Raw genomic sequence first — 15,594 nt, forward strand, 5'->3', positions numbered from 1 at the left:
GACAGAGAAAGGGTGCATGAGTCAGGGAGGGACAGAGAGAGAGAGGGAGAAAGAGAGAATCCTAAGCAGACTTTGTGCTGTCAGTGAGGCTCAATCCCACGACTGTGACATGGTGACCTGAGCCAAAATCAACAGTTGGGCGCTCAACTGATTGAACCACCCAGCTACCCATGCAATTCATATTTCAAACCAGATATTTCAGTGTTTTTTAGTATATTCACGAGGTATAAAGAACCATCACCACCACTGTGTAATTCTGGAACATTTTCCATTATTCCAAAAAGTAACTCCATAGCCATTAATAGTGACTGACCTTCTTTCCTTGGCAGCCTCTTCCAGCCCTCAGCAACCACTTTTCTACTTTGTCTCTATAGATTTGCTTGTTCTGGAGACCTTATATAAAAGGAATTATTATAGGGTCTTTTTCACTTAACATTATGAAGGTGTACCCATGTTATAGTATGTACTTCATTCCTTTTTATGGCCAGACAATATTCTAGTGTATGATTATACTATATATTGTTTATCCATTTATCAATTGCAGGTATTTTATTGTAAGGCCCCATAGAACCCAGTAGAATAACTAATGCATATCTGAAGGACTAATTCTTATGGGAAATAGTCTTTATCAGTATTGACTTTGGAACCAACCTCTTTTTTCTACTCCAGCTGTTTTTATTTTTCATTTTAAAAGAAACTTTAAATAGGGGCAGTGGATAAAATGCCAGCATCTGGGATGATCTACCACTTTTGGAGGCCACTGTAATCTTGGGTATTTTTCACCTCATGAGATGAGTCACTTTTTTCCCCCTTTTTCTTTTTTATTATTGTTTTTAATGTTTGTTTTTGAGAGAGAGTGCAAGTGGGGGAGGGGAGAGAGAGGGAGACACAGAATCCAAAGCAGACTCCAGTGTCTGAGCTGGAGTCAGCACAAAACCCAACCTGGGACCCAAACCCACAAATCACGAGATCATGACCCGAGCTGAAGTTGGATGCTTAACTGAGTGAGCCACCCAGTTGCGCCTCTTTTTTTTTTTTTTTTTAAAGTTTATTTTGAGAGAGAGAGCATGCACACACAAGAAAGGGAGAGAGGCAGAGAGAATCCCAAGCAGGTTCCACACTGTCAGCACAGAGCTCGATGCTGGGGTTTGATCTCATGAGCCATGAGATCATGACCTGAGCCAAAACCAAGAATTGGATGCTTAACCAACTGAGCTACCCAGGCACCCCTTTAGTGCCTTCACCCATGATAATGTTGGAATTGTAATGAGGATTTAGAACTGCCCTCTTTTTCCCTCTAGTAATTTGTAGCTGTTTGGAGTAATAATCCCTACCTTTCTGCTCAAGGAGTAAATTAGTGAGTTATTGAGACTTGTGTTTACTTCTGGGATTCCTTAGTCTTTCTATGTTTGTTTGGAGAGCTGGGGGCTGAGGCCTGGCAGGATAACCAGGCAGTCACTGCTGTCTTAGTTTTCTGCTGGACTCTCTCCAGACTCTGTGGCATGTTGGGGTAGGCCACATATAGCTTAGTGTTCAAGGTTTGGAGGCTGCTGTGATTGAGGGGACTGAAGAAAAGGCAGCAGGTTAATAGCCTGTACTGTGGAAATCCATGCAGCAGTTAAAAAGAATAAGCTAATTTTTGTCTTTACCAACATAGACTGACCACTGAGATGACAGATGAGAGGAAAAAAAAGCAAGATCAGTAATGTCCTACTTTAAGTTACTTAAAATCTGCCTCAGTTTATTCATCTTCATAATGTGGAAAATAGCTACACTGTGAGGAGTAATTGAGAAAATATATGTAAAGTGTTTAGAACAGTAATATATTTTATGAAAATTAACTTAAAGCAATTCTCTTCTATGGGTGGATGTGTGACTAAGCATCCACACATACTTAGAAAAAAAACTCGAGGGGTGCCCAGGTGGCTCAGTGGGTTGGGCGTCTGACTTCGGCTCAGATCATGAACTCACAGCTCATGAGTTCAAGCCCCACATCGGGCTTTGGGCTGACAGCTCAGAGCCTGGAGTTTGCTTCTGATTCTGTGTCTTTCTCTCTTTCTGCTCCTCCCCGGCTTGTGCTCTCTCTCTCAAATAAATATTTAAAAAACAAAACTTGAGCTACCATTGACAGAATTATGAAAGTAATCATTTTAGAGTGTGTAATTCAGTGGGTTTCTGCATATTGACAAGACTGTACAGCCATCACCGCAAATTCCAGAGCATTTTCATCACTCCAGAAAGAATACCCTACCTGTAAGCAGTCACTCCATTTCTCCTTTCTCTCAACCCCTGGAAAACACTGGATATATCTCTATGGATATACCTGTTTTGATAAATGTTTGTCATTTGTATAAATGTCATTTGTATAAATGTCAGTTGTATAAATATGTTACCTTTTATGTCTGGCTCAGCTTGCACTTAGGGTAATGTTTCCATGGTTTATCCATACTATAGCAGGTGTCTGTATTAATTTCTTCTTATGGTTGACTAATAAGTACTCCATTTGTATGTAAACCCTGCATTATCCACTGGGGTTGCTTCTCCCTTTCAGCAATTGTGAACAATGCTTGTTAGGAACATAGGTGTACAAATAGCTCTTTGGGTACCTGCTGTCAATTCTTCTGGGTATATATCCAGAAGTGGAATTGTTGGATCGTGTGGTAATTCTGTTTTTAATATTTTTTGAGGAACTGCCATAGTGTTTTCCATAGAGGATGCACTATTTCACGTTTCTCCCAGCAAAGTATGAGAATTCTAATTTTTTCACATCCTTGCCAAGACCTCTGTTATTTTCCTTAAAAAAAAAATGATACCCATTCTAATGGGTGTGAAGCAATCTTACTATGGCTTTCATTTACATTCCCTTAATGATTGGTGGCATTGAGCATCTTTTCATGTGACACATACTTGTAAAAACATTTGGAGAGACGCATCAAAAATTTAAGATTTCCTTAAATGTTTGGGGGAAGTAACTGGTTTAGAAGCAGGTGGTCAAAAGGGACCCTAACTTTATATTATTTGGAGTGTTTTACAAGTATTGCTGTTAATAAAATGTAGGACAAATTAATGCTGGTTAATACTTTAATCTGATTGAGATATATAGAAATACAGTATTTAGCACTTGGAACGAGGGCTATGTAGTCTTGTTGACCCTTGGGGTTGATAAAGGTCTTTTGTATCAAAGGCTGATTTTCATCTTCCAGCATTGAAAGGATTGAACTGGCTTCAGTATGTGTCACTATATTTTATTTTGTGTGGGGAAAATGAGGCAATGTAGTTGACCAAGTGGTTAACAATGTGGGCTCTGGAATCTGACAGTGGGGGTTTTAAATCATTTGTCTATCACTTAACTACCCAAGTTGAAACACTGTTAACTTCCCCTTGTCATAATTAACGCATTTATTAAATGGGATGTTCCCTTATGGGATTTTGTGGAATGAGATGAGTTAAAATAGATAAAATATTTAAGACGGTGCTTCTACTGGAAAGCACCCAAATGTTATCGGCCATAATTCATTACTGAAAGAAGGCCAGTGTAGTTGGAGAGAGTGGCATTAGATGATGAGCATGTCACACAGGGCCTTCAGGGCACTTGTTAGGGATTTTGGATCCTTTCCCCAATACAAAGGGAAGCTCTTAGAGTTAATAGTAGGGTGTAAGTTGATTAGCTCAACTTTAAAAAATCAGTTTAGGGTAGAATCAGTCCAGTAGAAAGAAAATGCAGACCACTTACGCAATTTAAAATTTTCTAATTGCCGTGTTGAGAAAGTAAAAAGGAAAACAGGTGAATATTAACTTTAATAGTATTTTAGTATATCTGAAATATTACAATTTTAACATGTAATCAATTATTTAAAAAATTGAAATATTACGTATTTTGTACTAATCAAATGTGGCTAATCCACTTTTCAAGTGCCCAGTAGCCACATGTAGTCAGTGGCTAGCACACTGACAATACAAGCCTCACTGTTTGAGAACAAACCATTGAAATCAGAAATGAGTATGGAGAGACGATCTTGGAGCATTCTACAGTAGTGCAGAGAGGTAGGTCATGGAGGCTTGGTCTAGTGTGGCAGAAGAGAGCAGCATGCAGGCCCAGAGCAATGTGTAGGTGGACTTTTACTGATGAGCTTCTTGGGGATGAGGTGAAATTTTCGAGGCAAGGTTTCTGGTATTTGTAACTCTAGATGGGGTCACCATTGACTCTAAAAGGTAGTAACAGGAGAAGTGAACACAGCATTGGGTTTGGGCATAGATGTCCAATCATAAAGTCCAGCCCAGTAGGAGCTCCTGAGGGCTTGTCTTCTCTGATTTTGAGCTCTGTGTGTGTCTTTGGTAACCTGGTCTCTTGTCTCTCTTAGTTGCTCTGATCACATGATTTTATAAAATTCTAAATTACTGTTTCTTCCTCATGTTAGGGGATCTAACTTGCGGAAGTTGAGGGTGGCTAGAAAGTTATGAGTTTGCTCTGTGTGCCTCTAATGCTGGGACGTTTTTGTGGGATGATGGAGGCAGAGATGCCCTCTGGGTTTTATCAGTGATAAAGATGTTTGCAACCTGACTTGTGAGGTTGTGGAAGATTGGGTCTGTGTGTGTTGGCCTTCTGAAGTTGAAATTTGCTTACAGAGTTGGATGTGAGAAAATGGTTTGTTACTCAAATAAGTATGATGATAACAGTTTAGGGAAATTTACATTAAGGTGGATCTTTTTGTTGTTGTTTCTTTTAATAGAGCAGGTGCAGGAGGGGCAGAGGGAGAGAGAGAGAATCCTAAGCAGGCTCCACACCCACAAGGGACCCAACGCAGGGCTCGATCTCACCTTCATGAGATCATGACCTGAGCTGAGATCAGGAGTTGGGGGCTTAACTGGCTGAGCTACACAGGCGCCCCACTCCCCTCAAGGTGGATATTTCTTTAAAATTTTTTGTATCTATTTTGTACCAATTTTACAAACGTTTTGGGGTACCTGTAACATAGAGGTGTTCTTTGTTTATTAATGTAGGTAGTCTTCTTATAGATGATATAAAAGAATAAAATTACTGGATTGGTTTTATCCATAAATAGCAACGAGTTATTGTTGACCTGTAGTTGAAGGAAGTTCCCTTGACCGCCACATGCCTGGCTCCCCAGAGATTATCTTGTGGAGGTTTTTTTTTTACCCCCCTTGCTCTTGTTGAATAATGAATAGTTAAAAATAACTTCTTTCTGGTAACCCCTCCCCAAAGTCTGAGCCTAGTTGTGGTATTTGGAAGCTTTATTGGTGTGTGAGTGTGGATGCATGTGCATGTATTTTGGAAGGTGTGTAGTAGGGCAAGAGAGCATTAAATACCTGCTTTGAGTTTTAATTTAACATTTTTTAATGTTTATTGATTTTGAGTTTATTTTGAGAGACAGAGCGAGTGCGGGAGGGGCAGAGAGGACAGAGAGAGAGAAAGAGAGAGAGAATGAATGAATGAATGAATGAATCAATCAATCAATCAATCAATCCTAAGCAGCAGGCTCTGCACTGTCAGTGCGGGCCTGATGCGTGGCTCGAACTCACGAGCCAAGAGATCATGACCTGAGCTGAAACCAAGAGACACTTAACTGAGCAACCCAGGCACCTCTTTAATATTTATTCTTTTTTTTTTTTTAATTTTTTTATGCTTATTTATTTTTGAGATAGAAACAGAGCATGAGAGTTGGAGGGGCAGAGAGAGAGGGAGACACAGAATCTGAAGCAGGCTCCAGGCTCCGAGCTGTCAGCACAGAGCCTGACATGGGGCTTGAACCCACCAGCTGTGAGATCCTGACCTGAGCCGAAGTCAGACACTCAGCTGACTGAGCCACCCAGGCGTCCCTGTTTATTTTTAAGAGGCAGGGGGAGGGGCAGAGAGAAAGGGCTACAGGATTCGAAGCAGGCTCTGTGCTGACAGCAGAAAGCTTGATGTGGGGCTCAAACTCCTGAACCGTGAGATAATGACCTGAACTGAAGTCAGATGCTCAAAGGACTGAGCCACCCAGGGGCCCTAACTGGTTTTTATAATGGCTGTGGCTTTACACTTCTTTGTCTTTTTTATGTGAATTCATAATAAATACTTGTTTGCTTATATCAATCACTATGGACTTCTAAAGGAAGTTGGAATTAGTTTCCTTTGCTCTTAGACAAAAACTATTTTGTGGCTTCTTTTTTAACCCTTTAGTTTTTGTTGTGCCTCACTGAGCTAAACACAGTTCTCAGATAACAAAGACTTGGTCCCTTTCCTTATAAAGTTTATTTTTAAAAAAAATTTTATTGCAAGTACATAGTTTCTTTTTAGAAAAAAAAATTTGTTTTTGAGAGAGTGTGTGCAAGGCCAGGGGGAGGGGCAAAGGGGTGGGGGAGAGAATCTTAAGCAGGCTCCACGCTCAGCGCAGAGCCCATTAAATGGGGCTCAATCTCACGACCCTGGGATGATGACCTGAGCTGAAACCAAGAGTCAGACACTCAACTGATTGAGCCACCCAGGAACCTCTCCTTCTAAAGTTTAGAGGCTAGTATAGCTCTTTGTGGAGGAACCACAATGAAGATGGTGGGGCATTTCTAGAGGCAATTTAAGAGAAGAGATTAGTGCACTAGACTGTAACCCCAGCACTGTCCCATCATCTTTTGAAACACACGAAGCAAACAAGGAGGGTTTAGATTCTATTGTTGTATCATAAATAGCTTAAGTATGGAAGTCAGTATAACCATTAGGAAAAGATTACTTGTGACACACCTGACAACTGATCACATCACTATGGTTAATAATGACTAGTCTAGTGGGAGAATGAAGATCAGTGAAGAGATTATAAAATGACACTGCTTTCATTTATAGGATTAGGTGAGCTCAGGTGCTATGGAAACGAGGGTGCTTTACTCAGTCTTCAGGGTGTGACTGGAGCAGTAGGTGTGTGGGAAGTATATTGAAGATGATGGGAGAGGTAGGCAGCACCAGATCACTGATGATCTCCTGTACCATGTTGAAGTTGTGACAGTTTCTGTCAGTAGTTTGAAGCCACTGAAGAGTAGTAACTTGTACCAGGAGAATAGTCACGGGGTGGTGGACCAGAGGTAAGATACCAGTCAGACTCTCAGTTCAGATAGTTCAGAGCTGATAGGACCTCAGGAGCAGCAGGTATAAAGAATAAGTAGTCAGCAGAAGGTCTGTCTGCAGAGCATGAATTACTCCACGCCCATAGGGGATCAGCTGAGTCACAGCTAGTTTCGTTGGGGGCAAGGGTGGTGGTGGTGGATGTGGTGCTGCTGTGGCAGACGAAATCTGATCATGTGTGAGACAAAGATCGTTTTTCAACTATCTTTATCTCAGTGTTCTGTGTATGAATAGACCAGCCTACTAGATTGAAGAGGGGCATGAAGAAGCTTACCTTGATTATGGTGATGGTCTCAGGAGAGTATACATAATGGCAAAACTGATCAAATTTTGTGCAGTTTATTACACTTCAGTAGTTCTTCAGAGCTAAAAAAAAAAACCAAAACCTAGGCTATTATCTAGTAATACTGATCTTAGTTATTCTTTAACAGCTTTAATGAGATATAATTCACATACAGTTCACCCACTTCAAGTGTGTTTTTCAGTGTTTTCTAGTATAATGGATAAGTGCAACCATCACCATACTTGATGTTAAACCTTTTTAATTGTCTCAAAAAGCAACCTCTTCTGCTACCGCCCTCTACATTCCCACTCACCAGCGCTATGCAACAACTAATGTACTTTCTGCCTCTATAGATTCCCCCCCCCCTTTTTAAATTTATTTATTTTTTAGAGAGACAGAGACAGTATGACCACTGGAGGGACAGAGAGAGAGGCAGAAAGAATCCCAAGCAAGCTCCATGCTGTCAGCCCAGAGCCTGACATGGGGCTCAATCTCACAAACTGTGAGATCATGACTTGAGCGAAACCAAGAGTTGGGCACTTAACCAACTGAGCCACCAGGTGCCCCTAGATTTCCCTTTTCTGGATGTTTCCTAGTAATGGAATCACTTAATACGTATTTTGTGTGTGGGTGTGTGTTATTGGCTTCTTTTACTTAACATAATGTTTTCAATGTTCATTCATGTTGTAGCATATGTCAGTACTTCATTCCATTTTGTGGCCAAATACCATTTCATTGTATGGCTGTACTACATTTTGTCTATCCATTCATTAGGTGATGAGCATTTAGATTGTTTCTACCCTACACAATTGTAAATGATCTTAATTCTCTGCAGCTGTGTGAAGGGACAATGCTAATCTTTGCATTTATCACGAGATTCTGTTTCTGCATTTGGAGGAACTTTTTTTAAAAAGGCTGAATATTTGAGATTTAATTTTAAGTCCTAAATATATAAAAAAGGGACATTCCACTAAGACATTTTCTCTGGGGCTTTGTTTTGATGACTTCTTTCCCCTCCAGTTGGAATTTAAAACTTACTGAAGCAGAGAGAAATGTTTCCTTTCTGGCTTGAGTAAAATAATTTCATTTAGGACTGGGAGTTTAAGAGATTTGTGGAAACGTTGGAAATGGGCAATGGAAGTTTTTATTTTATTTTTTACCTTTAGACAAGGCTGTTTAATTTAAAACATTTGTAGCCGAAATAGATGGGAGAGGTAGAAAATACAAGATGTTCTAACACCTGAGAGGAGACCAGAACCTGGGGGGTGGGTGGTTTCAGTGACAGATAACTGGAATGTCTGTCTTCCTAGTTAATGCAGGGTGAATCAAAATGTCAGAACTTATCAAGGGTAAGTTGTATTTACTCTTCGAGTGGGTTGAACTGGCATGATCGAATTCAGTAGTCCTGCTTGACATAGCACATTCAAATAAATGACTAACTAATAGACTGAAGGGAAACGGGTTGCTATAGCACTGCCTAATCATTTGGGGGATGGAAACCCTTTTGGGATTTGGAAATCTGATTGGGCTATTAACAGTTCTTCCTCCATCTCTCACTTGTGATTAGCCCCCAAATTTGTGTATAAAGCTTTAAATTAAAACAACAAAGACCCATTGAAATCCAACTACAGGTTGTGTTGTTAACTTGTTTCTTAACTAGTACTTCTTAATTATTGATGTTGGGCCTGGGTTTTTTGTTTTGTTTGTTTAAGTTTATTTATTTATTTTGAGAGAAACAGAGACAGTGTGATTGGGGAAGGGGCAGAAAGAGAGAGGGAGAGAGCCAGTGTGGGAGCTGCTAGATGCGGGACTTGAACCCATGAAGCCCTGAGCCAAGAGTTAAGCACTTAACTGACTGAGCCACCCAGGCACCTCCGATTGGTTTTGTTTTGTTTTGTTTTGTTTTGTTTTGTTTTGTTTTGTTTTGTTTTGAAGGATTAGAGTTTTTTGTTTTTTGGTTTTTAGAGTCAGGTTTATTTAAGTATCGTTTACATACAATAAAATTCACTAATTTTATTATAATTTACATATAATAAAGTTCACTAGTTTTAGATTGTAGTTCCTAATTACTTTGATAGAGATGTTACACATTTTAACACATCGTTGACAACCAGTAGCATTTATTATAGCAATAGAAGGTGCAACTACAAGCAATTTTGGTGTTTTTTTTCTTTCTTCTTCTTTTTTTTTCTTTAGTAAACTCCACAGTCAACCTGGGGCTCGAACTTATGACCCCGAAATCAGTTGCATGTTCTACCAACTGAGCCAGCCAGGTGCCCCCAAGCAATTTTGTTTTGAACATATTACGCTTTCTACAATATATGCATTGAAAATTTTGAGGTCTATTTCCTTGATTTTTGTAAGTAAAAAAAAAAGTATTTATTTTATGCCTGTGTATATGTATATATTCTATATTTAAATATAAATATATGTATGTATATATATGTATAGTAGTACAAGTTAAGGTGGTATAAGCTAAACTATGTGGAGACTAATGTATTGCTGAACAAATTGTTTTTAGAAATAATTAAGAATGATGTTTATTTAAATTAACATTAAACTGGCATTCACTCCTAATGCCTACACCCCTTCTGTGTCACTACCACCACCATCTCCACCTTCAACCCTGCCCTTTAACATACCCAAGTTACTATAAATCTCTATTAGAGTGCCTTCCACTTAAAAGCTAAATCTTAAATACTGGATTTACCTTTCCTGCTGCTTTACTTAAGATGGAATGAATTAAAGTGCCTTGTTAGAATTCTGTTAACTTACGTACCATAATTTTTTGGTATTGAAAAATTTGTGATTTAAAATTATAAGTAGGTTGCCTTAAAAAATGTTTTCAAAGGCATTATATGCTGCTTATTACCTCTTTGGATGGCATTGTGAGAGGTGTCCTGTTTTTTGGCCTTTATAAAATAGTCGGTGATCAATACTACATGCACAGGAAATTCACCTGTAAACCACGTAAGCACTATTATAAAGAGTATTATTTCTAATAAGCTATACTAGGATTTCCTCTGGGTAAGTGTTCACTTCACTTATGAACTATTTAAATATCTTTTTGTGCCTGTACATTCTAGGCACTAGGGATAGTACAAAAAAATTCCTGTTGATGCAGACTGTACATTTTAGTGGCCAAGACCCAGCAAATGAAAATTTATGTAGTCAGCTAAGTAGTCTGAATTAAAAATAAAATATTGAGCTTTATGACTTAACAATAGCTATCATTAGAGGCAAAGATTAGTGTGCTTCTGTGATAGGCCCCACTCAAAGGGAATTCACCACATCAAAATTCACCACATGCAGTATAAAAATAGGTAACTATTCCATTAACAAATAAGTATTTACCCTATTTTAAAATGGGGGAAAAAAATTAAAGCTCACCCCTAGACAAACCTTGCTATAAATTTCAAACTGGAATCTGTAGACAAAATAAATGCCTGAAAGATACCACATGAGATGAACGTTTGTTTAGAAGAAATTGCATAAAGTTGGGAATTAACATAAAAATTTATTTAATGTGTTTCTCACTGGTTTACTATGTTCTTGGAGGCAGAAAACATTCTGAAGGGGCTGTCCTTTAATTTTGCAATTAAACTGATAAGTGGTTCACTATAAATTAATAAAAACTTGTTTTACTTTTCAAGAAAGACTTTTCACAGTTCTTGGAAGCTGAGGACAGTCAAATTTGGTTTATACTGATGAGACGATGAGATGTACATCTACATTTTATACTATAAAATAATTTAGTTACTGTTTTAACAGCTTCTCTTTAGAATAACATGCTCAGAATAATGCAACTACAGGAAAAGTGGTCAAAACATAGTTTCAAATTGTACATTTTCCAACAGTGTTAAATTAATTTCAGGTCATTTAGGTTAATCTTTAAGACAGGTAGAATATCAACTATTCTCTTCATACTACCAGTCTGCTTTGAGAGTAGTCTGTTCTGATGTGCCCATAGTAGCTGTAAAAGGAAGTTCTTTGAAAAGGAACATTTTACTTGGGGCCTTGTCTCAAATGATGATGTGTATGAGATAAATGTATGAGAATTACATGCTTCTTTATTCTCCAGCCTCAGGAATCAGGCGGTTATGGCTTTGAACACCTTGCTGAGCCACTTAACTTCTTGTTTCGCCAAAGGAAATGAGGTTAAAGTCAGGGATCTGGAAGTAGGCAGGAGAGAGAAGCCCTCTACGAACTTTCTATGGTGTCCTTCCCTTGCTTCTTTAGTCCCAAAACCCCAGTTAATTTCTTTTTTTTTTTTTGGCTCTTTTCCATCACAGTTATTTGTGATTTTAAAACCTATTTCTGCCCTTGTTAATAACTTGGGAAATTGAAAATTTGTAATTTTTTCTCCCCCTCCTGATAGGTGCTGGATAGTTTACTAGTCCAGTATGGAGTGGTGGAAAGCTGTGAGCAAGGTACATGTCTTCTCAATTGCGTTCAAATTTTTAAAAGGAAGGAAATAGAAAGAAAACTAACTTTTTTTTCTTCACTTTTCTCTTCCTCTAGTGAACACTGACTCGGAAACTGCAGTCGTAAATGTAACCTATTCCAGTAAGGACCAAGCTAGACAGTAAGCAGTTTGAAACTTTTAATCTATACGTAATAACTAGGTTAAGTTTAGTGCTTACATTTTGGGCTGTTGGGTAGCAGAAATAAATTTTATTTTGCACAGTTTGACCCTGCAATTCTTTTTAAATTTGAATGTCTAATAAGAATCTGTATTAGTAAAGTTTTACTACATTTTTCATATGTCTTTAATGCCAATAATAGAGTGGTATTGTATGATGCTGCATTACATCCTATTTGCAAAAAGCTCTGGGCCTGGGTATCCTTGCCAAATTACGTAAAGACTTGTTGTTCTTATTGATATGATACATAACATTGCTATTTTATGTAAAGCGGGTAAATTGATCATGTGTTAAACTACCACCGGTGTTAAATGTTAAGTTTTCTTGGTCACTGATTTTTTTTTTTTTTATTGATGACAATTATAATTTAGGAGCATGCAGACATTGGATCAATGTAATTTGCTTTTTGATTTGAAAAACATATTCCAGTGCAATTGAGAGAGGCAAAACTTTGCAGATCAAAAAATCTCCCCTAGGGAAAGATAATTCTGTAGGCTTGGGAGTGATCTAATGAACTGGCTGAGCACTAGAGAAAAGAAGGTGAGGATGCCACACACACTGCCTTGGATAGAGCTACTCAGAGCACAAACATGCCTAGGAATGGCATGCAAGTGCTGAGTGTCAATAGACCATGGAAGTCTTAACCACCTCCAGATAAAGTACAGGCAGAAACAGACTGCCTCTTGTCTCTGTGTGGAAAGGTGAGAGGAAAGACCATGCTGGCTGACCCTGAGCCCTAAAAGGAAAAGATGAAACCCCCTGCAAGGGTGGGAATAGAGCTAGGTTACCAAAAGTAGTACCCACTCAGGGAGAGACTATGAAAGGAAAGATAGGGCTGGGGAGATGGAAATTTGCATAACCCAAATGGAGCTTTATTTTTTTAAATGGTGATATTAACATGGTTCAAAATTTTACAAGGTGCAAAGATGTATACAGTGCAAATCTTCCTTCCAGTATTGTCCCCAATTACTTTGTTTCCTTTCTCAGAGGTAACTAACAACACAGAAGACAGATGTGTGAATATTTCCTCCTTTTTGCACACATGATACCTTAGGATTTGACTGTATGGATGTGGAATGACTTAGTCCCAAAATGGATATTAAGTTGTTTATTAAGTTTTTAGCAGTTATGATCAGTGCTATAGTGAATCCCTTTTTGCATGTCATTTTGCATATATGTGAATATCGCCGTAGGGTTAAATTCCTGGAGTTAAATTTACTAAGTCAGGATGTATGTACTTTTTTGTTGTTGGATACCGAAGCTGGCAAGTTAGCCTTCATAGAGTTTGAATTACTTTAAATTTTCATCAGCACTATGAAAGTCCATTTCCCTTTATTCTCCCTAACACGGGGCTTCATCAGACTTTGCTGACCTAGGGGATTCACCTTTAATGTTTTAATAATGAAACTTTGGATATGTTTAAAGGTATATTATTTTTACTTCTGTTTGTATCCTTCCTTCATTTGAAAAAATTCAAGTTCATAGAAGGTGTTTGGATATTATAGGAATTATGATGCAAGTTGTAAAACAAACTTTTTCTTCAACCAAATCATGTTAGGGGAAAAACGGGAAAGTAGATTGGGGTATCAAAGTGAGGGCAGTAAGAACGCAGAAGCTCCATTTTGTCTTCTATACTTCAGTCTTTACAAAGATCTGTAATGAATACTTGGCAGAGTCATCTCTCTGTTACACAGAATATATGAGATAACATCTAAATCTAAGGATATTCAGAGATAGAGGCCTTTCCTAGTTGTCTTATTTGAAAACTTATGTGAGGCTAGGTAAAGGCGGAAATACTTAATACTTATTTTTTTTTTTAATGTTTATTTGTTTTGAGAGAGAGCACAAATGAGAGAGGATCAGAGAGAGAGAGAGACAGAGACAGAATCGTAAGCAGGCTCCACACTGTCAGTGCAGAGCCCGTCACAGGGCTTTATCTCACTATCTGTGAGATCATGACTTGATCCAAAATTGAGAGTTGGACACTTAACCAACTGAGCCACCCAGGTGCCCCAACAGTTAGTTACTTATAAGGAGACTTAACTTACATAGCTTTGAAGAGACATAGAAGGACCTTAAGTAGAGACAAGTTGACATTTAGCACTCCCCTCCCCCTTAAAAAAATTCCAACTTCTTAAGAAGAGTACAAGCACAAGAAGTGTAGACTGGCTAGTCAAAGCAGAAGTACTGTGGACATTAATCTTAACATGACAGCAATGTGAATGTGGAGACATTTTTTTAAATCTAAAGGTACTTTGTAGTGGTTGTTAGAAATTGGCAGGGTCCTGTTGATCCCAAGGAGGGAAGAAAAAAATGTTTAGGAATTTCTAATGTAGGTAGTTAGGTAACCTAAACAAATAAATTGGGCAGTTCAATGAGGGAAGTAGTCATATCCCTTATTCTAATAGTTAATCAGGTAACATTTATTGATTACCAGCTATTGACCAAAAGATAGGAATGAATAAAGGCAAAGTCCTTGACCTCAAGGATGGGCCTCCCTGTGATAAAAGTAATGGAAGGGGATCACCTGATTTTAATTCCTGACCAAGTTGAGTTTCTTTATAAGATACTGGGTTTTCTCCCCATCAAGAATTCCTAAAAAATCAAAGAGAATTAGAAAACAATTGTGTATTTAGAGAAAGTTAATAGTTTTAAAAAATGGACAAAACCAATTTTGTGAAGCAATGCTGTGAAGATTGTCTATTGAACTTCTTTAGTAAGTTTTGAAAAAAGATGTGGAATACATTCTCGCTCTGTGAGAATTTTATTTGAGAGACATTGGATATAATGGAGAAAGTATGGATTCTGGGGTCACAGGACTCTGACTATAACCTTCTCTGATCTTTAGTTTTCTCAGCTGCAACATGAGAATTGACAAAAACCAAATATATTCATGCATATACACATCATACTTACAGAAAATGGTCTCATCAAATGGACTGGCACATAGGCACCCAGTAAACAGGACCTCACATTCAGTCCTCTGGTTCTGGGTTGCTTCTAGAGTAGCTTGAAGTGGTTTGAGCTGGGGAAGGTTGGTCCCTCTAGGACTGGCCCCACTGAACCTTGGACGCCTGCTCTCTGGGCTCTAGCATGACTGTCTGCTGCTTACACTAGCCTGGCATGATTTCTCCACAGCCTTTCCTTGGCAACCATCTGAGCTCACACCTTCAGGTAATCAGAGCTGAATTGATAATCTCATTTGACTTCATTCCTTATCATCTGTTACTCAGAGTCCACATAACTGGGATGTGCTTATGTGGTATGAGTAGAGCACAGAGGCTAAGAGGATATATTCCGGAGTCCAGTTCCATAGAATGGACTCTGCGCCACCACTTTTCTCGCTGTGACTCTGGTCAGATTAATCTGTTTGAGCTCACCCCCATCTTGTAAAGGGGGAATAATTACAATCCTTAGCTAATGAGGCTGTTGAGAAAAACCAACAGAATGCCTCCAAAACAGAACTGGCCACCGACACTCAGGAATTCGCATCCTAGTTGAAAAAGGTCCGTGAGTGCCTCTTTATTACTGAAACCTCTATGGTTGCCACTTTTAAG

General features: G+C 38.6%; 1 protein-coding gene and 1 long non-coding RNA gene across 5 annotated transcripts in view; one reads left to right on the top strand and one right to left on the bottom strand.

The window, feature by feature from the left end:
* The window catches only part of IGF2BP3 (insulin like growth factor 2 mRNA binding protein 3), a 151,308-nt gene that overhangs the window by 94,329 nt on the left and 41,385 nt on the right, over window positions 1–15,594 (top strand). For all 3 annotated transcript variants that reach the window (XM_015080556.3, XM_027075121.2, XM_053218305.1), the window contains exons 4-5: window positions 11,773–11,824; window positions 11,916–11,979. In XM_015080556.3, the coding sequence (XP_014936042.1) occupies window positions 11,773–11,824; window positions 11,916–11,979 (116 nt within the window). The remainder of the gene's footprint in view (window positions 1–11,772; window positions 11,825–11,915; window positions 11,980–15,594) is intronic.
* LOC113604059 (uncharacterized) overlaps window positions 1–15,594 on the bottom strand; it is a 35,392-nt gene that overhangs the window by 7,153 nt on the left and 12,645 nt on the right. Inside the window, exons 2-3 of one of the 2 annotated variants that reach the window (XR_008296802.1) lie at window positions 7,386–7,477; window positions 1,405–1,565 (exon numbers count right to left, since the gene is read on the bottom strand). This is a non-coding gene — a long non-coding RNA (uncharacterized LOC113604059). Of the gene's footprint in view, window positions 1–1,404; window positions 1,566–7,385; window positions 7,478–15,594 lie in introns of those variants that run through there. The other variant, XR_008296803.1, reaches the window with a different exon arrangement.

This window comes from Acinonyx jubatus, chromosome A2, assembly GCF_027475565.1.
Source record: "Acinonyx jubatus isolate Ajub_Pintada_27869175 chromosome A2, VMU_Ajub_asm_v1.0, whole genome shotgun sequence".
Classification (NCBI taxonomy): domain Eukaryota; kingdom Metazoa; phylum Chordata; class Mammalia; order Carnivora; family Felidae; genus Acinonyx; species Acinonyx jubatus.